Below are 26,854 nucleotides of genomic sequence, written 5' to 3' on the forward strand. Positions count from 1 at the left end.
AAAAAAACACCTAATAACCCCCCCCACCCCCTGCGCGGGGGTTAAAGATGGGGGGGACCTACTGTCCTCCCCCCTGGCCCCCACCCCTGCGCTGTGGGTGGGGGCCCTAATAAAATAATAAGGGGGGGGAAACTACTGTCCTCCCCCCCTGGCCCCCACCCCTGCGCTGTGGGTGGGGGCCCTAATAAAATAATAAGGGGGGGGACCTACTGTCCTCCCCCCCTGGCCCCCACCCCTGCGCGGTGGGTGGGGGCCCTAATAAAATAATAAGGGGGGGGACCTACTGTCCTCCCCCCCTGGCCCCCACCCCTGCGCTGTGGGTGGGGGCCCTAATAAAATAATAGGGGGGGGGGACCTACTGTCCTCCCCCCCTGGCCCCCACCCCTGCGCTGTGGGTGGGGGCCCTAATAAAATAATAAGGGGGGGGGGACCTACTGTCCTCCCCCCCTGGCCCCCACCCCTGCGCTGTGGGTGGGGGCCCTAATAAAATAATAGGGGGGGGGGACCTACTGTCCTCCCCCCCTGGCCCCCACCCCTGCGCTGTGGGTGGGGGCCCTAATAAAATAATAAGGGGGGGGACCTACTGTCCTCCCCCCCTGGCCCCCACCCCTGCGCGGTGGGTGGGGGCCCTAATAAAATAATAAGGGGGGGGGACCTACTGTCCTCCCCCCCTGGCCCCCACCCCTGCGCTGTGGGTGGGGGCCCTAATAAAATAATAGGGGGGGGGACCTACTGTCCTCCCCCCCTGGCCCCCACCCCTGCGCTGTGGGTGGGGGCCCTAATAAAAGGGGGGGGACCTACTGTCCTCCCCCCCTGGCCCCCACCCCTGCGCGGTGGGTGGGGGCCCTAATAAAATAATAGGGGGGGGGACCTACTGTCCTCCCCCCCTGGCCCCCACCCCTGCGCTGTGGGTGGGGGCCCTAATAAAAGGGGGGGGACCTACTGTCCTCCCCCCCTGGCCCCCACCCCTGAGCGGTGGGTGGGGGCCCTAAATGAACCCCCCCCCCATCAAGGTGACTAGGGGTCCCAAGCCCCTAGTCACCCCCCCCACACAAAACATTCTATCCCCTACCTACCCCCCTCACCCTAAAAATAGTGAGGGGGGAATAAAATAACTAACCTGTAAAAAAAAAAAAAATTAAACTTACCATTTGACGTCTTCTTTTTTCTAAATTCTTCTTTCTTCAGCCCCCAAAAAAGCCAAATAAAAATCCATCATACCCGTCGCACTTTAAAAAAAAAAAAAAAATCGAGCGCAAAAAAAAAAAATAATCCATGTTCACCCATGGAGGGCACGCCGCGTACTGAGCTCCGCAGGGCGGATCAAGGCTTATATAGCCTTGCCCCGCCCTGCAATTAGGCTTAGAACACACTGATTGGTTGGTTTAAGCCAATCAGAGTGCTCTGTGTCATTTTACAAGCGTGAGAAAATTCAAAAGAACTTTCCCACGCTTGTAAAATGACACAGAGCACTGTGATAGGATGGATTTCAAGCCATCCAATCACAGTGCTGTGTGTCATTTTACAAGCGTGGGAAAATTCCAAAGAACTTTCCCAAGCTTGTAAAATTACACAGAGCACTGTGATTGGATGGCTTAAAAACCATCCTATCACAGTGCTCTGTGTCATTTTACAAGCGTGGGAAAGTTCTTTGGAATTTTCTCACGCTTGTAAAATGACACAGAGCACTCTGATTGGCTTAAACCAACCAATCAGTGTGTTCTAAGCCTAATTGCAGGGCGGGGCAAGGCTATATAAGCCTTGTCCCGCCCTGCGGAGCTCAGTACGCGGCGTGCCCTCCATGGGTGAACATGGATTATTTTTTTTTTTTGCGCTCGTTTTTTTTTTTTTTAAAGTGCGACGGGGATGATGGATTTTTATTTGGCCTTTTTGGGGGCTGAAGAAAGAAGAATTTAGAAAAAAGAAGACGTCAAATGGTAAGTTTATTTTTTTTTTTTTTTACAGGTTAGTTATTTTATTCCCCCCTCACTATTTTTAGGGTGAGGGGGGTAGGTAGGGGATAGAATGTTTTGGGTGGGGGGGGTGACTAGGGGCTTGGGACCCCTAGTCACCTTGATGGGGGGGGGGTTCATTTAGGGCCCCCACCCACCGCTCAGGGGTGGGGGCCAGGGGGGAGGACAGTAGGTCCCCCCCTTATTATTTTATTAGGGCCCCCACCCACAGCGCAGGGGTGGGGGCCAGGGGGGGAGGACAGTAGGTCCCTCCCCCTTATTATTTTATTAGGGCCCCCACCCACCGCGCAGGGGTGGGGGCCAGGGGGGGAGGACAGTAGGTCCCCCCCTATTATTTTATTAGGGCCCCCACCCACCGCGCAGGGGTGGGGGCCAGGGGGGAGGACAGTAGGTCCCCCCCCTATCTTTATTTAGGGCCCCCACCCACCGCGCAGGGGTGGGGGCCAGGGGGGAGGACAGTAGGTCCCCCCCCTATCTTTATTTAGGGCCCCCACCCAGCGCTCAGGGGTGGGGGCCAGGGGGGAGGACAGTAGGTCCCCCCCCCTTATTATTTTATTAGGGCCCCCACCCACCGCGCAGGGGTGGGGGCCAGGGGGGGGAGGACAGTAGGTCCCCCCCCCCTTATTATTTTATTAGGGTCCCCACCCACCGCGCAGGGGTGGGGGCCGGGGGGAGGACAGTAGGTCCCCCCCCTTATTATTTTATTAGGGCCCCCACCCACCGCGCAGGGGTGGGGGCCGGGGGGGAGGACAGTAGGTCCCCCCCCTTATTGTTTTATTAGGGCCCCCACCCACCGCGCAGGGGTGGGGGCCGGGGGGGGGAGGACAGTAGGTCCCCCCCCCCCTTATTACCATTTATGTTTTTACAGTGAGCAGCCACAGGCTGCTCACTGTTTAGTGGACATGCCCCTACTCCCGGTATAGCGAGTAGGGGCATTGGGGAGATTTTAATCTCCCTTGTGCTATTATGGGGGTCATATTGACCCCCATAGAGTGAGGGGGGGACCTGGGGGGCTTATGAAGTGGTGGGGAGCACAGCTCCCCACCGCTTCTGTCTTTACATATTGCAAGGAGGGAGCTGCACGCCGGTAGCTCCCTCCTTGTAATAAACCGAACAAACAAACGAACACTGATACTCAGTGATACTCAGTGTTAGTTTGTTCGTCTGATTTTTTTCTATTCATTCATTCGTCTGTCTGATGAATGAATGAATAGATGAAATTCCCGTTCGCATGTCCAGGTGTTTCACTGGGCATGTGCGGGAATCTCACAGTCTGTCTAGTGTGGGTAGATGACGTGTCCCACAGGGACTTCACCTACCCACACAAAGATGGCGGCGCCCTGAATAAAGATCGGGGCAGAAGATACAGATTTAAAAATAGGTAATCTGGGGGGCTTAGGGGCATTTGGGGGTGACTAGGGGGTCAATTGGATGTAGTGGAGGCGGGAGGGGGGTTAAAAAAAAAACGGGATTCGGCATGACAGTGCCGCTTTAAGCTATTGTAAAAACAGATATGAGTGGTGGCACTGACTGTGCAAATGGGCAAGGCATCCAGCCTGACACAGAAGCTGGCAGGCAGGCAACTGCTCTTCCATTACAGTGAAAAAAACGTATTTCTTTTAAATCTAAAGCTTAACCTATTGTAAAAACAGATATGAGTGGTGGCACTGGGCAAGTGGGCACAGTATCCAATGTGAACCTCACACAGAAGCTGGCAGGCAGGCACCTGCAATTACATTACACAGGGAAAAAAAAAAAAAAAAAAAGCAGCCTGATGTTCTAGCCCTAAAACTGGCTTTTTGGGGTGCTGTCCTTACAGCAGAGATCAGATGAGTCCTTCAGGATTGTAGTGGACACTGAATACCCTAGCCTAGCTATCAATTTCCCTATCTAATCAGCAGCAGCTAAACTTTCCCTCCTCTCACTAAGCATGCAGCTTCAGAATGAATCGAAAATGGATGCTGGGAGGGAGGTTGGAGGGTGTGGAAGGGAGGGAGTGCTGCTGATTGGCTGGAATGTGTCTGCTGACCGAGAGGCACAGGGTCAAAGTTTGCCCAATGATGACGAATAGGGGGCGGATCGAACTGCGCAGGTGTCCGCCCGCCGCGGCGAACACGAACACGCTAAGTTCGCCGGGAACTGTTCGCCGGCGGACAGTTCGGTACATCACTAGTCACAATCTTTGTAGGTTTTGTATGTGTAGATTTTCAATAAAGTATATTACCCTATATTGTATTTCTATCTGGATGTTTTTCTATGTGGCTGGTTGTTCTCCTTATGTTTAGGGGTTAACTATCCTCCTTTTTAATTTTAATATATATATACACACACACATATATATCTATTTAAATTCTACGTGTATACTTACATAATCATTTATGTAAATATATATATATATATATTGGGATGGATTAAGACCAAACCTAGCAGGCAATACTCTAAATAGAGTATGAATTTACTGGTAGTGAGAGCATTACCATGTAATATAAACAAAAGTTGGTTAGGAGACCCTGGAATAGTGGTTAGGAAGTTATCTAGGACTTATACCGGGCACCATTTATTTCTGATAGGGTAATAAAGGATCTTTACCAGTTGGTCCCTCTGTGTGGTTTTAGTGTGTTTGAGGGACAATATGTAGTGGTCTTGTATTTTTACAATTTGGGATCTCTCAATGCCGTCATGGGAAGTGATGCTTGTAGTGGTCAACTCTCCAGGTCTGAGGAACCCATAAAGCTAAGTAGATAACGTTTTTTTTTTTTTTTTCTTCAATTCTTTATTTTGTCGTGCTCAGTTAAGACAAGATACATTTACACCAGCAATGCCACAATAGCTTATGCCAGGGTTTCCATATTCATAAAAGGACAGTTGTATGGCATCGTTAAACAGTGCACTTTTTGTTTATATTTAGGAAGAGTGAACAGTAGTGAAACAATCTTATGAGAATTTAGACAGGTTAGCTCAAGATGTGTCAAACCAGTAGCATGCATAAAAGTTGCTGGGTACATGCCGCCTAGCCTGCCACCGTGTGAGTAAATATGATGGAGTAAAGACGTACACAGTATGGCTTGAAATAAAAAGATTTAGCTTTGGAGAAACACTGTGTGTGTCTGAGTTATCACGATAAGGTACAGGGTATTGAGTCCGGTAGGAGGCCCCCAGGTGCGAGGCAACAAGGTGTGTGAGTCCAGGTCTACGGAAATGATACTTTAGGTATCCAGGGAGAAGGGAGTGTGGAGAAGCAGTTCATTCAGAAAGGCACCGTGAGGGGAAGGAAAGGTGAGTGGTGTCTTGTTTTTTAGTGTCCGGTCCGTGATCCCCTCTCAGCCCACCCCCACTTGGGGCAGAGCACAGTCCCAGAATGTTGAGGTGCTCCACGGAGCCTTTGATCCCAGTAAGGTCCGGTCGGGCATCAAGGTGGGTTGGCTCGGGGCGTTTAAGTACTTTACCGGTACATGTTCTCATGCTTTAAGCCACCTCTGGCGCTTCTCGAGCACTTTGAGTCCTGGCTTTGGCTTGGGGTGGTTTCCGCTTGCGTGTCATCCGCTGTCGGAGGGATGGAAGCCTCCTGCCTCACCGCCATGTGAGGGCCCTCGTCCCCGCCGGGGCCGTGGGTGTTTGTCGCGGAGGCACAATCTGCTGTTGAGGTGAGTGTATCTGTGGTTGTGCTGGGTCGGTCTGGTGCCTCCTGTCCTCTAGTTTCTGCCAGAAGTTATCAAAGATTTCATTGAGTCTGGACAGCAGGTCAGTCCGTTTTTTCGACGGAGTCAGGGAGCCACGTGGCGTCCGCCATATCTGATGTGTCGCATTCATTCTCTGCGGGTACAGCAGTTTCACCCCCTGAGAAGCCTCCCAGATGTGGACCGGGATCACCCCCGCCAGTTCAGGGGGGGGGGGGTAACGGGGCACCAATACAGCAGTGATGGCCGTCGAGTAGCACCGGCCTGGGAGATCGGCCGCCTCTCCCGTCCGGTTCCCTCTAGGCCACATGTTTCAGGGTTTGCCGCCAAGGAGATTGTTGAGTCTCGGAACCCCACAGGGTGGTGCAGCTTGGTCCAGAGGTATATTAGTCGCTTGGAAAGATTATTTCTTAGCTTTAATACTGCTTGTATTGTCACGCTCGGAGAGGAGCTCAAACAAGACACGTCTCTCCACCATGGCAGTCAGGCCCCGCCCCTAGCAGTAGATAGCGGTTTTAATGACATGATTGGTGTGTGATTCGAAAGGGGTAGTATCCATGAGATCTGATAATGATTTGAAGAGTTGGCTATGAATAGGTGATCTAGAAGATGTTGGCATAGGTTTTGATTTTTTAATGCTTTTAAGTATGGTTTTGATTTGGTAAGAAGATAGGAAACTGTGGATGTTTGGCCAAAGTGTAAGTATGTGGTGGTGTATCCCTGTCAGATATAATTTGATGGTGTTGTATGATAATTTTAATTTAAGGTGGCAAAAAGAAGTGAAAGCTACAATAGTTTCCATTGAATGTTTATTTACAACCTGAAAGTCCAACAAGAATGTATTATAAATATGGAATACCCTGTTGTATGACTTTCTAGTATTGTCAGACAAAGCTAGTTGTGAAAGGAGTCTGCCATGCGTTAACAGATCTCCGAATCCAATGTCATATTCTGCCATGATGGAGCCGGGGTAGCCACCAGGGCTGCCGTTGGTAATGCATTGTGGAATTCCTGAAATTGAGAGCAAGATAAACGATCAGCTGCTAAGTTCTGAATACCAGGAATATGCACACATACCAGGAAGAAATCATAGTTGGCCGCCAGCCAAGTCAATTTCGTCATAAAGCTCATGATAATCAGAGATTTAGAACAACCTTTGGTAATTATATGGCAGGTTGCTAAATTTTCTGAAAAACATCTCACCGCCTGACCTGACCAAGCTGTTCCCCTTTCTACTGCAGCAGCTATAATAGGATATAGCTCAAACAGGGCAGAAGTGGTGAAAAAAACTGGTACCTTGTACACTTCTATAGGCCAAGCCCCCCCTCCCCCCCCCCCAAAGCCAGTTATCGCCAAAAAAAAGCTGCAAAGCCTGAGGTGGCTGCTGCATCTGTGAAAATAGTGAGGGAGTCAGAGGTAAGTAAATGGATAAACATACTTTTCCCATTCCATCTTCTGAGAAATACCTGCCACAAGCGCAAATCCGCTGTAGCAGGCCCATGTAGTGTAATGCGGGAAATATCTGTCTGAAAGCAGGGGAACAGACTGAGTAGTCTAGATGTGAATGCCCTTACCTGTGGGAGAATTTTCATGGCAAAGTTGAGGAAGCCTAGTAGAGACTGTAGTTCTGTACGATTACAGGATTCAGTAGAGAGCTATAAGAATCAAAAATCCTGGGGCTGCTTTTTGCAACAAAAGTGAGACGAGTGAAAAAATAAGAAGAACCTTGCCACTTAATGCCGTGTAGATGCCACAAAGAAGGGTGTATTGGGAGGAGTTTGAAGGATTTTATGATGTCCGTCTTACTGAGCCATGCCCCCCTTCCCTACAAGTTCAACCAGTACAATTCCTGTCAGTACATGTAGTGCAACAAGTGGATCCACTGAGTTGGACTTTGAAAATATAACAGAGCAGCAAGAAGAAATATATTCAAATGACATTGGAGATTGGAATATTTGTGATGCCTTGAGAGAATATTTAGTTGAAAATGGGGTTACCAACTGTCAACATATGGGCAGTGATTTTAGTGCCTCAGAAAAGATATATGCCCAGGTGAAACACTTACAAGGCACTGTACAAAATCTTAGTTTTTCCATGTTGAACAGTTGCATGGAGAAAAAGTTAAGCGTGACTCGCTGTGTTATTCTCCGAAAACTGGCAAGGTTTTTTGTGCTCTTTGCAAACTATTTTCGAAAGACGAAACAACACATTTGACTTCAACTGGTTATTCAGATTGGCGACATGCCACAAGAGATTTAAGCAGGCATGAAAATAGTGCTTCTCATGGAAAAGCAATTGAAGCCTTTATCAGGAGGAAAACAATGTGATCAAAGCATGGACAGAGATCTTGTTAACCAGTTTAAGAATCAGAAAAAATATTGGCACAAAATATTTTGCTGTATCCTGAGCGTTATAAAGCTCCTTTCATCACGAGGTCTTTCTTTTCAAGTAAGTAATGAAGTTATTGGCTCAGTACACAGCGGGAATTATTAGGGCTGTCTTGAGCTTTTAGCGGAATATGATCCATTCCTTGCTGAACATATTCAAAAGCATGGCAACAAGGGAAGAGGTCACATATCGTACCTGTCATCAACAATATGTGATGAGTTCATTGAATTAATTGGTCAGCAAGTGCTACAGCAGATTGTAAATGAAATGAAACAAGCCAAATATTATTAAATTTCTGTTGATTCCACCCCTGATATTGCACATTCTGATCAACTGACCATTATATTTCGATATATGCACTTGCCAGTGGTCCAGTGGAGCATTTTACTAAATTTATCCCAATATCTGGACATACTGGTATCAAACTAGCAAACACGGTTCTTCAATTTCTGGAAGAAAATGGTATTTCCATCAAAGACTGCAGGGGCCAGTCATATGATAATGCATCTAATATGAGTGGCAAATATAACGGTATGCAGGCCTTAATTCGGGAAAAAAAATCCACTGGCTGAATACATTCCTTGTTGTGCACATTCACTAAACCTTGTAGGACAAAATGCAGTAAACAGCTGTCCAGTTGCAGTTTCATTCTTTAATTTTGTTCAGCAGTTATATTGTTTTTTTTCTTCATCAACTCATCGGTGGAATCTGCTAACAAACCGTTTCAAAACGTGTGGTATACCAACATTAAAAAGGTTAGCTGATACGCGTTGGTCTGCTCATCATGATGCTGTGAATGCCTTATAAAAAGGGTATACTACTGTGATGGGATTTCAACATGGTTCAAAATTTAGTAGGCCTGAAATATCCATGTGGCATATACAAGTACAGGTAGTGGTTGTATCTGTTAGTTAGTTACATGTAGCTAAGATACTGCCATCAAGGTACTGAGCATGTGCATCAACTGTAGTCACATTCCTTTGTCCTTAAAAGGAGTCATACGGTCTGCCCATATTAGGTGATCCTGAATATCCTGTTCACTGATTGGTCTAAGGGTATGTGTGAGTGGAGCTATGAATGGGAGGAGTTATTGTTAATAAATAGCCTGTGCAAACTATGCTCTGGGCTCATACCTTTTGAACACAAGTTCAGTGTGAGACCCGATCGGTGTGTAAATAAAAGACCTGTTACTTCCTGAAGACTTGTGTCCATATCTCTATGTGTGACTTCTGCGGTTTGTTCCTGTTATTCCTCCGGTAACACTACAGTCAAAGAAGTCCCTGCAAATATGTTGAATAATGAGAACACAAAGGGAGAGGTCTGTTTACAAGCAAAGACCTAAGCAGTGTTATGGATCAGCTGGAAACGGGAATAATGATAGAAATATGGTCTGTTATTTTACACAGGTTTCACAGAACCAGTCAGTCTCCAAGATGCAAAATTAGATTTACATACAGCAACAGGCATGCTGAACTCTCTGAACGATTTTATTCAGTCTCTGCGTTCTAGATTCCCTGAATTTGAACAGCAGGGCAAAGATATTACCTGCTGCGAGGAGTATCAGCTACAACGTGGAAGGAAAATTAAAAGAAATAAGAAGTGGGACTATGGTGATGCAGAAGATGATGATGCTGATATGACACCATCTGAAAAGTTTTTAAAGTGAACACCTTTTATCTTATTATTGACCAACTGACAGAATCACTGAGGCACAGACAAGCAGCATACAGCGTCATTCAGGAAAGATTTGGCTTGCTGTTAGAAATGTGCACTCTAGCAACAGATGGTCTATGCTCCAAAGCCAGAACATAGTGACACAATATCCGTAAGATCTCAACCCCTTGTTTGCAGATGAAATTGTACAGTTTGCCTCTCTTTTCAAAATATACCAGTTTTCCCCTGCAAAAAAAATCCATTAATGAAAGTCAAGAACTACAAATGTACACGTTTCTGGTCACACAATCCCTAGTCGGTGCATTTCCTACACATATGTGACCCTCCACATGTATTTGTGTTTAATGGTCAGCAACTGCAGTGGTGAGCGTTCATTTTCAACATTAAAACGTGTGAGATCTTCAATGGGTCAGGAGCGTTTAAATACACTCTCTCTGGGGCGTGGCCTGGCAGCCGACTAAAATGGCAGCCTAAAGAGCGAGCTCCCGCGCATCCACGCTCAATCCAGCACCAGCAATCAGCATCGGAGCCAGCACCTACCCTGTACATGTCCCACACGGGTACCGGAGCCGCCTCACACCGGAAGAAACGCGGGGAACCGCTGAATATCTCCCCCACAGTGGCCGACATGTTTGCGGCCTCGCGACCTGCACAGGCCGCACAAGATGTCCGCCGGACGGGCGTGCGGGGTTCCCAATCCCCATCCACAACACCGGAGGGGGGCCAGATGGATCCAGGGGGCGGCAGCACAGCACAAATCCTGCAGAAACTGGCAGAAGTAAAGGCATACCTGGCGGGTGAGATCACACGCAGCACACAGGACATAAAAGCCGAAATCCAGGCCCTGGGCGTCCGCACTTCAGAGCTGGAGCAGAGAATGGAGGTACTGGTACAGGGCCATAATGAAGTGGTACAGCATTCCACCTCCCTAGACCACCACCTTATTGACCTGGAAATGCAGGTAGAAGACCTGTCTAACCGCACCAGGCGAAATAACCTCCGCATCAGAGGGTGGCCTGAAACACCTAATGAAGGCCCTCTACACTAATGGAGGCATACTTTAGCGGCCTACTCCCAGACATCCCAAAAGCCCAGTGGGAAATGGATCGGGCGCACAGGGCTCTGCGCGCCCGGCGGGCGGACACAGACACCCCAAGAGATATCATAATCTGCTTTCATCACTATACCTATACTAAATCACGAGTTAACACACAAAGGCAAGCCCATCTCTCTCTATCAAGATCTAGCACCAAGCACACTCCAAAGACGGAGGGAATGGAGACCGCTGACGGATCTTCTGCAACAACACGAAATCCGCTTTACATGGGGCCACCCGTTTAAAATTGTGGCTTTCAAAGTGGGAAAAACACTCACATACTCACCTGGAGGGGACCCACGAAAATTCCTCCATGACCTGGCTATCACACCCCCGAGGGATTTCGCCTTACCAGGACCCGCTCGACGAATCCTAACACCTCTCCCAAGAGACTGGTACACAGTCGCAGCAACGGCTGCCCAGGAGGACTAAGGCACCACGCCGACCTGCTCAGCCCCAAAGGGGCACCCACAGTGACTCCGGCGGCACGGGACAGCTAAGTCGTTTTGAGGGGGGCACTGCACCAGGCAATTTATTCTTTGGGGGGTTCGCAAACTGCCCTAGTGAGGAGGGGAGGGGGGTAAGACGACATGATATGCCGCCTTAGTACTGGGGACAAGAAGATGGTCCCATCAAGTAACAAAACAAACCCTGGGGGATACAAAAAAAATAAAAAAATAAAAAAAGCATAACACAGATAATGCGCCCATCAAAGGGCATGAACAAGGGTTAGCACATGTGACAGAATGGTGGGAGAGGGGAGGAGGGAGTGGGGTTAGTAGGAGGGGGTCGGCACGTAGCCACTAAACCTAAATGGAGGGGAAGGCCCCCACGCAGAAGATAGGGAGGGCACAAATAGTTAACAGCGGGAGGGAAGGGAGCAAACACTAAGTTACCCAGGGAGGGGCAAAGGCAAGACCACCTCTCTTTAACTGGGACAAACCAGACTGTAAGTTCTGCAGCAGCTGGTTGTGTATTACATCACAGTGGAAGGGCGCTGGGAGATCACCAACCCCGAGAGGTGCACTTTCTCACATCACTCGGGAGGGGTGAGCACCCCCACAGTAATCTGGCACAGGTTAAGACCAGATTATTACCTTATGTTTATTTTACATGTTTATTTGTATGTACATTGAACTTGTTACTTGTTACTCATGTTCTCTATTTCTTACTCTCTTTAATGACAAGTACTGATCTCCAACTCCGTCACGGCGCCTGGATGCCGCCCGCGTCACCGAGGGTAAACCCCGTACCAGACCCCACACACTGTGCGCACAACAATCCCCGGATACCCAGAGCACCGGTAACACCAGCAACACCACCAACACCTCCCCATGGCTCTTAAGGTACTATCGTTTAACGTCAAAGGCCTAAATTCCCCACACAAACGTAGATTACTAGCGAGGGACTTAAAGACCAAGAAAATAGATATAGCACTGATACAGGAGACGCACCTCCCCAGGTCGACTGACTGACAGGACCTACTCGACAGTACATGAGGCACGCTCCCTACGTAAGCGAACGGGGGTGGCGATCCTCATCCATAAAAACTGCCCGCTACAAATAACTATCACCCAAACTGACCCGGAGGGGAGATTTATATATATAGGAGGCACCCTCTATACCACCAAAATACATATAATCAATGTCTACGCACCTAACGAGCCAGGCCAGCAATTCTGGGAGGGCCTAGAGGTGCTGGTGGCTGGGGCCAGGGGGGGGTCTTACTGGTGGGGGGCGCCTTAAACGCCGTGCCAAGCCCAGCATCAGACAGAAGCTCCAAACATGGCACTGTGAGATCTCAGGGCAGAGGGGGACAAGACAAGATGCTATACACATTTCTGGCACACACAGGCTTGCTGGATGTCTGGCGACTACAGCACCCGACCACATCTGACTACACGTTTTACTCCGCACCGCACAACACATATTCTAGAATAGATAACATCTTCCTTAACGGGGCGGGGATGGATAAGGCCCTACACACAGACATCAGTAGCATCACATGGTCAGATCACGCTGACGTAACGCTCACCCTAAGCAACCTACGATACCAGTCCAACTGGTCGTGGAAACTAAATACTAGTCTTCTCAGAGACGACGAAACACTAGAAACAACCCGAAAGGCTATCACAGAATATTTTGAGCTAAACACAACACCCAACACCAACCTCACCACGGTTTGGGCAGCACACAAGGCAGTCCTGCGAGGGCACTTTATAAAAATTGCAACACACAAAAAGCGTGCTAAAACAAAAAGGCTAATCGAACTACAGTCAGCCCTACGTAAGGCAGAGCAGCAACACAAAACCAACCCGACTGAATCCAAACTTAGAGAACTAAACGCCCTCAGGCACTCTATAAGGGACATATCCCTGGAGGCGGTATCACGCTCCATACAATGGTCCAAAAGACTCTTCTACGAGAAAGCGAATAAAACAGACACACTTTTAGCCAGGGTGCTCTGCCCAAGACCACAGGGCAAAACCATCACGAAAATACGCACGGTCGCCAACACGCTAGTGGAGACCACCAAAGCTATTAATGAGGTATTCACCTCCTACTTCTCCGGCCTCTACAATCACTCCCCCAGCCTTCAAGCCAATAGCGCCGCCTATGTAGCGGACATACAGCAATTTCTTTCAGAACTTACAATACACAAAGTGAGCGAGGCAGAAGCAGGTTTCCTAAGCGAACCGATCACCCAAATCGAGGTAGAATCAGCCATAGCATCTCTTAAGGGAAACAAGGCCCCAGGCCCAGACGGATACGATGTTAATTACTACAAACAATTCAAGGAGATACTGGCCCCTCCCCTTACAGCCCATGGTAATCACTTTATGCAAGGCCCGACAGGGACATGGCGACAGCAAATGTAGTACTACTGCCAAAACCAGATAAGGATGACACACTAGCCTCTAGCTACAGGCCAATATCACTCATCAATACAGACCTCAAGATTTTTGCTAAAATACTAGCATCCAGACTCACCTCCCTACTCCCGCGCCTGATCCACCCGGACCAGGTGGGCTTCATGCCCGGACGCCAACTATACGAGAATACCAGACGGGGGGTGGACATCCTGTGGTACATGGCGGAGTCCAAAGCGCCTTCTCTAGCACTCTCTTTAGATGCGGAGAAGGCGTTTGACAGGGTGCTGTGGCCTTACCTCTTTGAGCTACTCCGATTCCAGGGGTTCCCGGAAGCATTTGTGACAGCCATACAAGCACTCTATACCGACCTAAGGGCACAAACACTTATAACAGGGGCGCACTAAAAGCCGTTCACCCTAAGCAATGGCACCAGACAGGGATGTCCATTGTCCCCTCTGCTCTTCGCCCTAACCCTAGAGCCACTCTTACAGGCTATCAGGCAACACCCACACATTCAGGGAATAGAGATAGGCGGTGCACCATTCACCATATCGGCATACGCCAACGATGTCATGCTAACACTCCGAGACCCACTGGACCCACTGGACCCCCTGCACCACCTGACACAATTACTAGAAAAATTTGGGAACATCGCAGGCTATAAATCAACTACTCTAAGTCAGTAGCAATGCCCTTCCATATACAGCCCCAAGACATAGCGCACATACACAACCAATATCACTTCAAAATAAACACAGAGGAATTCCTGTATCTGGGGGTCCGCCTAACAGCGAACACATCGTCGCTCTATGCCCGCAATTACAAACCACTGCTCCGGACCCTGATTACGGAAATGGAGCAGTGGACACATAGGCCCATATCCTGGCTGGGACGCGTCAACACAATAAAAATGAATGTGATGCAGAGGCTCCTGTTCCTCTTTCAGGCACTCCCGGTGCAAATTTCCCGGGGGGACCTGACGGGCATACAGCGTGCAATCGACTCATTCGTTTGGCACAACAAACGCCCGAGAATGGCACGCGCCCTCATGTACAGACCAAAGCCCAGGGGGGGACTGGGACTACCTAATGTATATAACTATTACTTAGCGGCACAGCTAGCTCAGATTATACAATGGCACACACCCCCTGATACAAGACGCTGGGTCGACATGGAGTCTCTCATGACGGGACAGGACCTCCCACAATTCTTCATATGGGCACCGAAAACACAAAGGGCCATGTTGAGAACCACAAATCCGGCCATACTAAATTCCATAAGGATATGGGACCAAACTAAAACGAAATACTCATTAAGCCCCCCCCTGTCCCCCATGACACCGGTCTTTCGGAATAGGGCGTTCCCACCGGGAATGAGTGCCCGGGACTACAAGGGGATAGAGGCCACAGGGCTCCAAAGATACGTCCACCTATTCATAAATCAAGAAATAGTCACATACGCACACCTGAACACCAAATCCACACTACACACTAGAGACTATTTCAGGTACCTGCAAATCCGAGACTTTGCACAGAGACCTGACGTAAAGAAGGCAGCCCTGACACCACTTACCTTTTTTGAGAGACTATGCTACACAGAGACTACCCAATCCAAGCTAATTACATTAATGTACAACCACCTCAACACGACCCCAGACACGAAGAACGCACTACGATACGCTGACCAGTGGGAAGCCGACCTGGGGGAGGTCCTGGAGGGAACGGAGTGGCAGGATATTTGGGAAGCATGCACCAAAACCACCATATGCGTAACACTCCAAGAACAATCTTATAAAACACTATTCCGCTGGTACATGACTCCAGTGAAACAAAAACACATGAGATTGAGCCCTACAGATGATTGCTGGCACTTATGCGGGGGGAAAGGCACATGGTGGGAATGCCCAATGGTTGCGACATATTGGCACAGCATAATAGACCTCAGCTCCCAAATCTTACAAAAACGGATGACACTAGACCCATGGGCGTGCCTTTTGTCTAGACCCACAGTGGGCCTCCCAAGACACGAACAAAAACTCCTCAACATGATTTACCTAGCGGCCCGCAGGGCCATAGCACAACACTGGTCATGCCCGGACCTCCCGCAGATATCTCTGGTCAGGACGAAACTACGTGACAATTATCTGATGGATAAACTCACAGCCCAAGTGCGGAACACATTGACCACATTCCACAAGGTGTGGGATCCATGGGAGCAATACGACACATAGAATCATGACTCGGGGCGTGGGGCGGCATCTGCGCGGTACACTTCAGTGGCGGCAACTGGGAATCACCCAACGGTCGCCATCATACCGTAACCCGGACGGGTGGAAGCGGCTCCACCGCAGAATGGGTAACCGGTTAAAGCCGGAACACGGAACGCAGCCCACGGAGGCGGGCGGCACCGGGTTCACGGCCCCCAGGAGATCACTTCATCTCCGTACTTCAATACCTTACTACTTCTACTTGTCTCTACATATCTATCCTTTTCTTGTATGTTTTTATATATTGCAAGCACACCAGACCTGTAAACAAAAAGGAGGAGAGAAAGGCTCAAACACTATCTTACTCTGCCTGATTACGCACATAGCGGAATGACAACACTCAGAGGGTGGCATGGACAGAGCAGGCAGGAAGGGCAAAATGCCTGACCTAACCAGGCAAGCGCAGAATACACCACGCATACGCTTGGGCCACAACAGCACAACATACTCATCAAAGCCAACCTGAGAGTTCCTGACACAGCACACTCCTCAACAACACTACCACTGTAAATAGTTATATATTGCTTGCCAACACAAAAGAAAAACTCTGGCGGCCACGCACACAAAGTGCACAGTATGTGAATGATGCCTGTACTAACAATATTACTCTACATGCAAACAAAAACTTGTACGGTTATTTACATGCCTATGTCTGCACTATTGTAACAATGCTTGACTGTCGGAACGAAAAATAAAGAATTTAAAAAAAAAAAAAAAAAAAGAATTAAATACACTCTCTCTGTTATGCATTGAAAATGGGTTGCTGAATGAGCTGAATCTTGATTCTACAATTGAAGAATTTGCAAGCAAAAAGGCAAGAAAAACAAATGTGTAGTTTAATTATAATCTAGCTGTTTGATTCGTTTAGGTTAAAACGCAGTTTAGGATTGAGTGAATAACCCTGTTTTTGTGTTTAAGTTACTCTCTGCACCATAACCATAACAGCAGGCTGTAGTCAGTCTGACGCTTGGCGTAATACTTTAATGAGCATATTTCTATGTATGTATCATACAATTATATTTAATTTGCTTATATGGTTTACATTCTATTTATAAAAAATGGTTGTTTTGAATGTTGTATTTATTATGGCTTTATTTAATTAACCGGTTTCCAACTGTTTACAAAAAATAAACCTTTTTCGATCCGTTTCTGTTATGGCACTTTAATGCTAATTCAAATTTTTCATTTGTCTTAATACAAATGCTTTGCGTTTTCATTTTATATATTATGTATATATTTCCATAAAAAGGCCCAGCAAAATCCCCAGCACCAGGCCCATGATGCTCTTAATCCGGCACTGACATGGGGGTACTGTTATACTCAAAGTAGTAAAATGTATCACAACAATTATATTGTCAGTGGAAGTGCTGTTTGTGTGTGAAAAATGCAAAGAACTGCATTTTTTTTTCAATTTGAATTTTATTGAAATTTTTTAGCATTAACCATCTTTACCATATTATGGGTAAGGTAATTAAGCACTGATGCAGTGACACAATTTGACTGTATATGTCATAAATAACAATCTTGCCTAGAAAACATTGTTAAGTTATGTATGGCATAGGTATGCACAAAGAAACATTATGTGTAGGTGATGAAAATCTGGAAATAACATAGATGCAGTAAAACGGTTTGAGGAGAGTTCTGTGCCTGAGCACCCTTCCATCGATATCCCTTAATGTGCCATGTTGGAGTGGTATGAGCCTGGGCGACAGGGGGAGGAGGGGAGGAGGGGTAGTGCAGAGGGGGTCTGCCTGCACGCCCCCCCCCTGCACGCATGCAAAGCCTACAGGAACCACAGCATAGCCATACAGTTTAAATTTACCCACACTTTATATAAATATATAAATATTTACCCACACTGTGCATAAATAAAACATGTTTACAGTGCAAAGACTGCTGTTGCATATAATGTGCATAAAATGTGAACATTTTCAACAATTGAACATTTGCAAAAAACACCACTGTACCATAAAATTAAATATGCATTACAAAAGTGCACAATAACTAAATCCAACATACTTTAAACACACACTCACTCACTAACAGACACACACACTAACAGACACACACACACACACACACACACTCACTCACATTAACACACTCACTTTTTTTTAATTTACCCCCCCCTCCTTACCTTTGGGAATGCTGGGGGGGAGGTTCTCCCTCTCCCTGGGGTATAGTGGGGGGTCGGTCGGGTGGTGCTGGTAAGGGAGCACTTTCCCCTGAGCGCTCTGCTCAGCTCCCTCGTGTGCCGCAGAGCAGTGGCGTAGCGTGGGTTGTCAGCACCCGGGGGAAGGCAAGTAATTTGCGCCCCCTAACCTGTGGATTTTAGCATAGTGCGTGGAGAGAGTGCCGTTTGTGCGTGGAGGGATGCTGTGTGCGTGGGGGGGTTCTGTGTGCGTGGAGGGGATCTGTGTGCGTGAAGGGGTTCTGTGTGCGTGCGGGGGTTCTGTGTGCGTGGGGGGTTCTGTGTGCGTGGGGGGTTCTGTGTGCGTGGGGGGTTCTGTGTGCGTGGGGGGGGTTCTGTGTGTGTGGAGGGGTGCTGTTTATGTGTGGAGGGGTGCTGTTTATGTGTGGAGGGGTTTTGTGTGCGTGGAGGGGTTTTGTGTGCGATTGGGTTCTGTGTGTGTGGAGGGGTGCTGTTTATGTGTGGAGGGGTTCTGTGTGCATGGAGGGGTTCTGTTTATGTGTGGGGGGGTTCTATGTGCGTGAAGGGGTTGTGTGCGTGGGGGAGTTCTGTGGGGGAGTTCTGTGTGCGGGGGGAGTTCTGTGTGCGGGGGGGGTTCTGTGTGCGGGGGAGTTCTGTGTGTGTGGGGGGTTCTGTGTGTGGGGGGGGTTCTGTGTGTGTGGGGGGTGCTGTTGGTGAGGGGGAGGAGTGTAGTGTGTGTATGAGGGGGGTTAAAGCATTGATATATTTATATAAAAAAACAAAAACTTTTGTATTACTCCCCTCCCCCCTTACCTTTGGTCAGGGCCCAGGGGAGAGGGGGAACAGCTTCAATTCAATCCCTGGTGGTCCAGTGGTGGCGCGTGCTGTTCAGCCTGCAGCTCCTCTGGCTGCAGGCTGACTTCGCTCTCCTCCCGCGAGAACAGCAGGCAGGACGGAGCGTTTCCATGGTAACGCACGGCAACGCTCCAACCTGCCTGCTCGCGGGAGGAGCATTCTCGGCTCGCTTACTGCTTCCTGTTACACCGGGTAGGGGATCAGAAGCTCCCCTACCTGGTCTGCCTGCTCGGCCACGCTACATTCTGTGACCGGCAGGAGGGGAGCGCTTCCCCTCCTGCCGGTCACCCTGCAATTGCTGCCGGGGCTGGTGCACACTAGGCGGCCGTGCACTAGCCCCCTAGTGTGCCGGCCCACCGGGAAATTTCCCGGTGTCCCGGTGGGCCAGTCCATGCCCCCCCAGATGTTGCGTCCGGTGCGGCCGGCCCCCCCTGCACCCCCCACGCTACGCCTCTGCCGCAGAGTGATGCCGGGAGCCAGAATATGACGTCATATTTCGGCTCCCGGCATCACTCTGCGGCGTGCGAGGGAGCTGAGCAGAGCGCTCAGGGGAAAGTGCTTCCTCGCCAGCGCCGCCAGACTGACCTGATTGTTAGTTAGCCGCAAGGCTAACAAGACATTTGCCCTGGGCATTTGGGGCGGCCTTTTTTGCCGCCCCCTGGAACGTGCCGCCCAAGGCAAATGCCTTGTTTGCATCGCGGCTAATACGTCCCTGGCAATTGCTTGGTTTGCTTGCCTTGTCGCGACGGGCCTGTCTGCAGACTGTCTGCCTGTCTGCAGACACCAGGATCGCGACCGCCGTCCGGCGGGGACCCGGTGAGTACAAAGGACAGCGAGGACGTTCTATGTCGCCCACAGTCATTTAGGACCGCCCGAAAAATGGTGGCAGAGAACGCCCACCGTCCTTAACGGGTTAATCTGTGTGTGCACCTATTATGGTAAATTATGGTTGAACAGATATATAGCTGAAATTCCCAATCTTGTTTTGGTTCAGAACTTGTACAATTGGCTCTGTCCTTAATGGTCTACATGCAAGACAGCATCTAAAGCTGTGTCCTTAAAGGGACACTATAGTGACCTGAACAACTTCAGCTTAATGAGGTTGTTCAGGTGAGAACTATAGCTCCCTGCAGCCTTTCTCATGTAAACACTGTATTTTCCAAGACAATACAGTGTTTACAGTGAAAGCTAGGAACACCTCCAGTTGCAGTCACTCAGATCTGCTGTGCATGAGCATCCTGTGATTCAGTATCTCCTCCCACTGCATGCAGACACTGAACTTTCCTCATAGAGATTCATTGATTCAATTCATCTCTATGAGAAGATGCCGATTGGCCAGGGCTGTGTTTGAATCATGCTGGCTCTGCCCCTGATCTGCCTCTTTGTCAGTCTCAGCCAATCCTACGGGGAAGCACTGTGATTGGATCAGGCTATCACATGTCAGCAGACTGTTTGTTTTTCCTGAGTCTAACAGCATGCAGATTTACAACTTGAATACAGTAAGATTTTTACTATATTTATGGAGGCATGAGGGACCCAGGAGGGCTAGATGGTCGTGTTAACACTATAGGGTCAGGAATACATGTAGTTGCACTGGTGACTATAGTGTCTCTTTAAGTAGTTATATTTCAATAAACTGTGAATATTTAACATCATGTTTCAGTTTGACAAAATTACCTGTAGTTGCAACTGCGCATCAGAGTCTTCGTAAATTCTGCGAGCCACACCTGCATTTTCCAGTGCCAACTTCTCTAGGAAACTGTAATCCAGATGGTGGCCGAATCCAAGGCAATACAAGGTGTATCTCCCTTGAATTTTGTTTTTTGCATTTTCTTGTATTCTGGCAGGATCTGATTCACCTTGCAAATAAGAAATGTCTTTTAATTTCATTAAAAAAACAAATAACTCCTTTTAATATTCCTAATGTTTGGATACACACACACACACACACACACACACACTATTTACATTTCCAACATTTTAAAACATTCAAGTGTGTGTGTGTTTTTAAACGTTATGATACACTTTATATTTTTTTATTAAAGGAACACTATAGGGTCAGGGACACAAACATGTATCCCTGACCCTATAGTGTTAAAAGCACTATCTAGCCCCCTTGCACCCCCCCCCCCCTTAATATAGTAATATCTTATCTTTATTCCTGTCTTCTAAAGTGATGATCTCAGCCAATCACAATGTTATCCTATAGGAAAGCATTGGATTGGCTGAGAATGTCAATTCTGATGATCTCAGCCAAGGAGGTGGGCTGGGGGTGCATAGCCAAGGGCATCTCCTCGTATAGTTGCATTGAATCAATGAATCTCTATGAGAAAAGTTCAGTGTATCCATGCAGAGGGAGGAGACACTGGATGACTAACTGTGATGGACCGCCTTGCACCCTAGCCGGGTACCTCCGTCAATCGCTGCTTCCTAGTACTTGAGAGTACCATAAGCACTGCACTGGAACACCATAACCACCATAAACCCCAGGAACTGCCACAGCTTGGTTGGGGTCTTGCCGTCGTCCACCAACCCTGGACCCAAGACCAGGATCCAGTCTCCAGTGGGTAGACCTCTCCTAGTCCATAGCAGGAATAGCTCTTAGAAGAGCTAGTGATTATACTCAGGGGAATATTGTGATAACGATCCCCTGATTCTATGTAGTTCTACAATCCCCCAAACATGAGCCAAGACTTCATGAAGGGGTAAAGCATTCTGTTTTAATGGTAGCCACACTGGCCTGTTATGCAAGTCCCCATGCAAGGGTACGCCCACTTGGACCTTGTTGGGGACAGTGACACAAATTTGTAAACCAAGAACAATAGAGTTACAATCTAAGGCACTCCCACCCATGCCAAACAATCCCTCCCCTCTGCTTGAGAGATAATTGAGTTAATTACTGTATCAACTCAATTATCTCCAAGTGAAAAAGAACATATATTTTACAAAACCCTAAAAGTACCGCAAAACATACAATATACCCACAAACCTTACATCCCCTAATATCCCTGATCTGGGTGACCAACATATCCAAAAATCACCCAGATCAGTTCAGGGGTTCAGAAATTTTATGGAAGTCATATTTTTTATCGACCGCAGGCATCGTCCCAAAGCCGAAAACAGGGCATTTGCAGCTAAGTCCCCCTGAAGTTTGTTCGTAGCTTTGGTCCATGCGAACAAGATGGCCGCCACCTTGTTCGCATGGCACTTCAAATGGCTTCAGGAGTTTGGGAGTTCGAAGTGCTTCGAAAGTTTGAATTGTGGCCATACAAGTACAAAAAGGCACACACAGTGATTTTAACCAGGATTTAACACAGGAGCCATAGTCACAGGGCAAGAAGCTGGCAAGTATGCCCCTCCAAGAACTTGTGATGAGGTCCAGTTCGTCTCGCTAACATTCTTGAGAGGGTCTACTAGTTATGTGCAAATCAAACATCCCAAGTCTCCCGGAGGTTCAGGGGGACTCCCGCACTTTTAATGCAGCCATTCGACACCTTAATGTGTGTGTGATTTTTAAGAATATCGTACATGATTTGTGCCTACCCCGATCCTCACTAAACAGGGGCCCAGTTAGGTACCATGGCACTTTAAGAGCTGACTGGGCCCCTGTGATATCAGCTGGAAGGGAGGAAGTGACAGCCTGTCACTTCCTCACTGCTTCTCAAAGTGCCACACTGGAGGAATGGAGGGAGAAGGCTGGAGGCAGTGGCTGGACAGGCACCATGGAGGCATAGGAGAGGCTGCAGCAGCTCACTCCCATCAGCCTCAGCAAGAACCCCAAGCATCCGTACCCTCCGGGATACAGGAGGATGGTTGCAAATATATAAAGCATGATGTATGTGTGTGTGTGTTTCTGAAGGTGTTAATACATGTTAGGCCCTGGGGAGATAGTGCAGCTAAGCGGACAAGGGCACATGTAGGCGTGTGGGGATAGATGCATGGGATTGGTTGGGAAAGAGTCTGTGGGTGGGATTATGTTCTGTGTAAGTTAGTGTTAGTGCGGAGGTCTTACCTCAGTGCCACTTGGGATTCGGGCCAGCAAACAGCTTCCCTCCCGCCCGCCCTATTAGTATATTTAGTCACAGCTAGCCGGGGGTATGTCCTTGCCAATTGAGTTTGAGGTTACGTTTAAGTATATGGAATGAGATGAACAAGTTTTTAAGGTCTCAAACCTCCCCTGCTCCAAAGGTTAAACTTTAGGTTGCCTGAGGTCTCGTGCCCATCGAGCGTGGATAAGGTCGGCTGATGGCAGGCAGTGGAAAGATATGATTTTTATGACGAGGGGGTAGGTGAGAGGGAGTGGTGATTAGGAACCACTCTATGTTTATTGGCAAGGATGGTTGGGTTACTGTATAACACTATGTGCGGAGGTATATATGTATATATGTTAATTTATGCTTATTTATGTCTAACGTTTTGGTTACAGAAAAGAAGAGATTTAATAAATAAAGTTATGGATGTGTTATGCAGTAATTTAGTTTGTGATAATAAATGCTGTGGCCTGTTTCATCCATACTAAGTGGTCTGTCGTTACTGGGGGGTTGAATGGGGTTAGATTTTGTTCTAGGCTGCATCGCGATTCCCCACTACGTACATACATGATGGCTGTGTGTGTGTGGCAGGGGGGGTATCCACCTCTCTGAAATGCATTTTTGCATGTTGGAATGTATGTGAAAATACACATGTTCTCTACAATACCACCATTCATCTCTCCCTTCAGCATCCGGCCTTTTTTGATGGTGTAATATATGTGTCTTTTTAGTATCTTTATTGTTATATCCCTATTTTACTTCCCATTAAAGTTTTTTTTATTTTTTTATTTGTCACTATAGGGACACTTTGTGTGTAACAGGCCAATTGGCACTTGTTAGACATTTTTGTATAATAGTTGTAATTGATGGGTTATCTGCATAGCACAATTTTTTAGCTCCTGTTTAGTAAACATTTCTGTGACATCACTTTTAACTTTAAGGACCAAACTTCTGGAGTAAAAGGGAATCATGACATGTCACACATGTCATGTGTCCTTAAGGGGTTAAACGGACACTCCATGTACCATAACAACTTAATCTAAATTAAGTTGTTATGGTGCACTATTACCCCAAAGGGTAAAACCATTCTCAAACGGTTTAGCCCAAAAGTGAGCCTCAAGTGCCGATCTATATTTTTCACTTATTTGTTCATCCTTCCTTAAAATATTCAGGAAATAAAAAGCTTTAGACAGTACATACGGTGCTTTTATCTTGCAATATTTCAAATAACCTCTGAAATGTTAGTGTAAAAGCATAATTCCAAGTTTTCTCATGTATGTACGTAGCTGGGAATGTGGTGTGACTAAAAGTAAAGAGACTACCCCACTTATCCCCCCAATAACGACAGGCAATGAATATTGGATGAAACAGGCCACAGCATTTATTAAAACTTACAACTGTAGGACTCATCCGAACTTTATTCTTTTCCTTTAATTCAAATATAAATAAACACATATATATATATATATATATACATACCATAATTAACATATAAATTAACACTTATTGCACTAGAGCTTCCAACTTAAATAACCGTCCTTGCCAACGAACTTAACCAGGTGCCTATGCACCAACAACTTTACGCACTGGTGTCTCGCCTCCCCCCTCGTCCAAACCAAAATTTCCATCACCTTTTTGCTCGGTGGGCACGTCCAATTCGGTAACTTGAAAGTTTACCTTACAGAGCAGGGGAGGTTGAGACCCACCTTGTCCATCTCCTGACATTCCATCTGCTCCCCAACCCTGTTGGCAAGGACACGCTCCCCGCTAGCTGTGACAAAACAAAAACATAAAATTAGGGTGGGTGGGAGGGAAGTTGTTCCCAAAAGGCACTGAGGTAAGATGATCCCTGCCCCACTACAAAAACACAACCACCCCCTCTAAACACATACAGCCAATCACTAGCACCATCCCCACACTCATACATGTGCCCTTGTCCGTGCTGACTCCCCAGGGCCTCATACATAGTTACATAGCTGAAAAGAGACGTGTCCATCAAGTTCAGCCTTCCTTACATTTGTTTTTGCTGTTTATCCAAAATAAGCAGGGACAGACTGACAATAACCAGGGCCCCCCTGGCAAAATTAGGACCCAGGCCCCCTGCAGACCAATATATATGCTGATGTAGATGTACCATGTATTTGATTGTATGTGCATGCTTCTGTGTGTATATTCACTGTGAGTCACGGTGTAAGTGAATATATGTATGTATTTGTGTGTCGTGTCAGGATATGTGGAATCAGAGCATAGTTAAAAGGAAACTATATGAGGAGAAAGTAACCTCGCCACTTGTGCTTATAGAGGCCTGCTTGCCAGCCTCTTGCCCTGTGACTATGGCCCCTGGGATATATTGCCCTTTAAAAACACTATTTGGGCATATTGGATTTTAAAGGCACTGTTTCTGCCCCTTGGACTTCTAACCTGACCAGATTCAAACATGTGGCGGCGGCGGCAATCTTAAAATGTCAAGCAGGGTCTTGCCGTCGAGTGTATGGAACGGTTTTGGGCATGGGACCATGTGCACGGTGGGGCAAAAATAAGACTTCCAGGAAATTCCTGAACCCCTGAACTGATCTGGGTGATTTGTGGATATGTTTGTAACGGAATGCCTGTACTCCGACCGAGTACCTTCCATTGATGGATGCTCCTAGTGCTTTCCGAGGACTCCAAACACTCCCCTTGACACCATAACCACTGAAGACCCCACGAACTGCCGCAGCTTGGTTGGGGTCTCGCCGTCTCACTCTGGACCCAAAACCAGGGTCCAGCTTCCAGTAGGTCGACCTCTTTGAATTTCAGAGAGCAGGAACAGGAACAAGCTCTTAGCAGAGCTTAGTGATTATACCGAGTACCTTCCATTGATGGATGCTCCTAGTGCTTTCCGAGGACTCCAAACACTCCCCTTGACACCATAACCGCTGAAGACCCCATGAACTGCCGCAGCTTGGTTGGGGTCTCGCCGTCTCACTCTGGACCCAAGACCAGCTTCCAGTAGGTCGACCTCTTTGAATTTCAGAGAGCAGGAACAGGAACAAGCTCTTAGCAGAGCTTAGTGATTATACCGTGGGGAGTAAAGTGATTAGAGCAATCCCCAGAGTGCAGTTCTCCATTCCCCCAAATATGAGCCGAAACTTAATGAAGGTACAAGATGATCTGTTTAATCAGCACACAGGGCTTTCTTTTATGCAGGTTTTACACACAAAGTACCGCCCACAGTGTTTTGTAAAACAACTTATAAAACACATACTATACAGTAAAACACTCCCATTCATTCCTACAAAATCCTCCCCCTATACTTTTTACACATATACTATAACTTTAAAAATATACATCCAATCTCCATAGAAAGCACATATTCTTGATCAGCATACCTCAAATATAAACACTCTCAAAAATCATACAAATCCCTCCAGTAGTTAAAAAGTTAGTCAGAAGTCCTTTATGACCGACTGCAAGCACATTTTCCTGCCCAAAACAGTTCCATAGATTTGGGCTGTGCGGTTGGTCTATTTTACTCTGAAAAAGTGACTAAGTCCTGTTCGTGTAAATGGCTCAGTATAGCATAGCGTTCGAATTATCAAACGCACTTCGATTCCAGTCGAAGTGGAGGAGAAGGTAAGGGTCAGCGGTGTTCGTGCCGTTTTGTAGGCGATTTTAGTTCCATAGATTCAGGGGCACACACCGCTGACCGTGTTCGACTGTACGAATGGCGGCCACCCAGCGGTCGGCAATTAACCTACAGCAACCTCCCAGCCTGGGAGGTAAATTAGCCGTAAACTTCCACTTCCCCGGGCTGTAGTCATAAGGTAGGAGGCTGGCAATCAGGCTCCTCCAAAAGCCAGGGGCAAAGGGCAGTTGGTCACATAAAC

At 47.6% G+C, this 26,854-nt stretch overlaps 1 protein-coding gene and 1 non-coding gene across 2 annotated transcripts in view; both read right to left on the reverse strand.

The window, feature by feature from the left end:
- LOC134568402 (inter-alpha-trypsin inhibitor heavy chain H3-like) overlaps positions 1–26,854 on the reverse strand; it is a 196,051-nt gene that overhangs the window by 66,962 nt on the left and 102,235 nt on the right. Inside the window, exon 12 of the mRNA XM_063426978.1 lies at positions 20,632–20,813. Coding sequence (XP_063283048.1) covers positions 20,632–20,813 — 182 coding nt within the window. The remainder of the gene's footprint in view (positions 1–20,631; positions 20,814–26,854) is intronic.
- Positions 732–870, reverse strand: LOC134570031 (small Cajal body-specific RNA 11). The gene has a single exon (XR_010084684.1). It is a non-coding gene; the product is annotated as a small Cajal body-specific RNA 11 (non-coding RNA).

This window comes from Pelobates fuscus, chromosome 7 (genome assembly GCF_036172605.1).
Source record: "Pelobates fuscus isolate aPelFus1 chromosome 7, aPelFus1.pri, whole genome shotgun sequence".
NCBI lineage: Eukaryota > Metazoa > Chordata > Amphibia > Anura > Pelobatidae > Pelobates > Pelobates fuscus.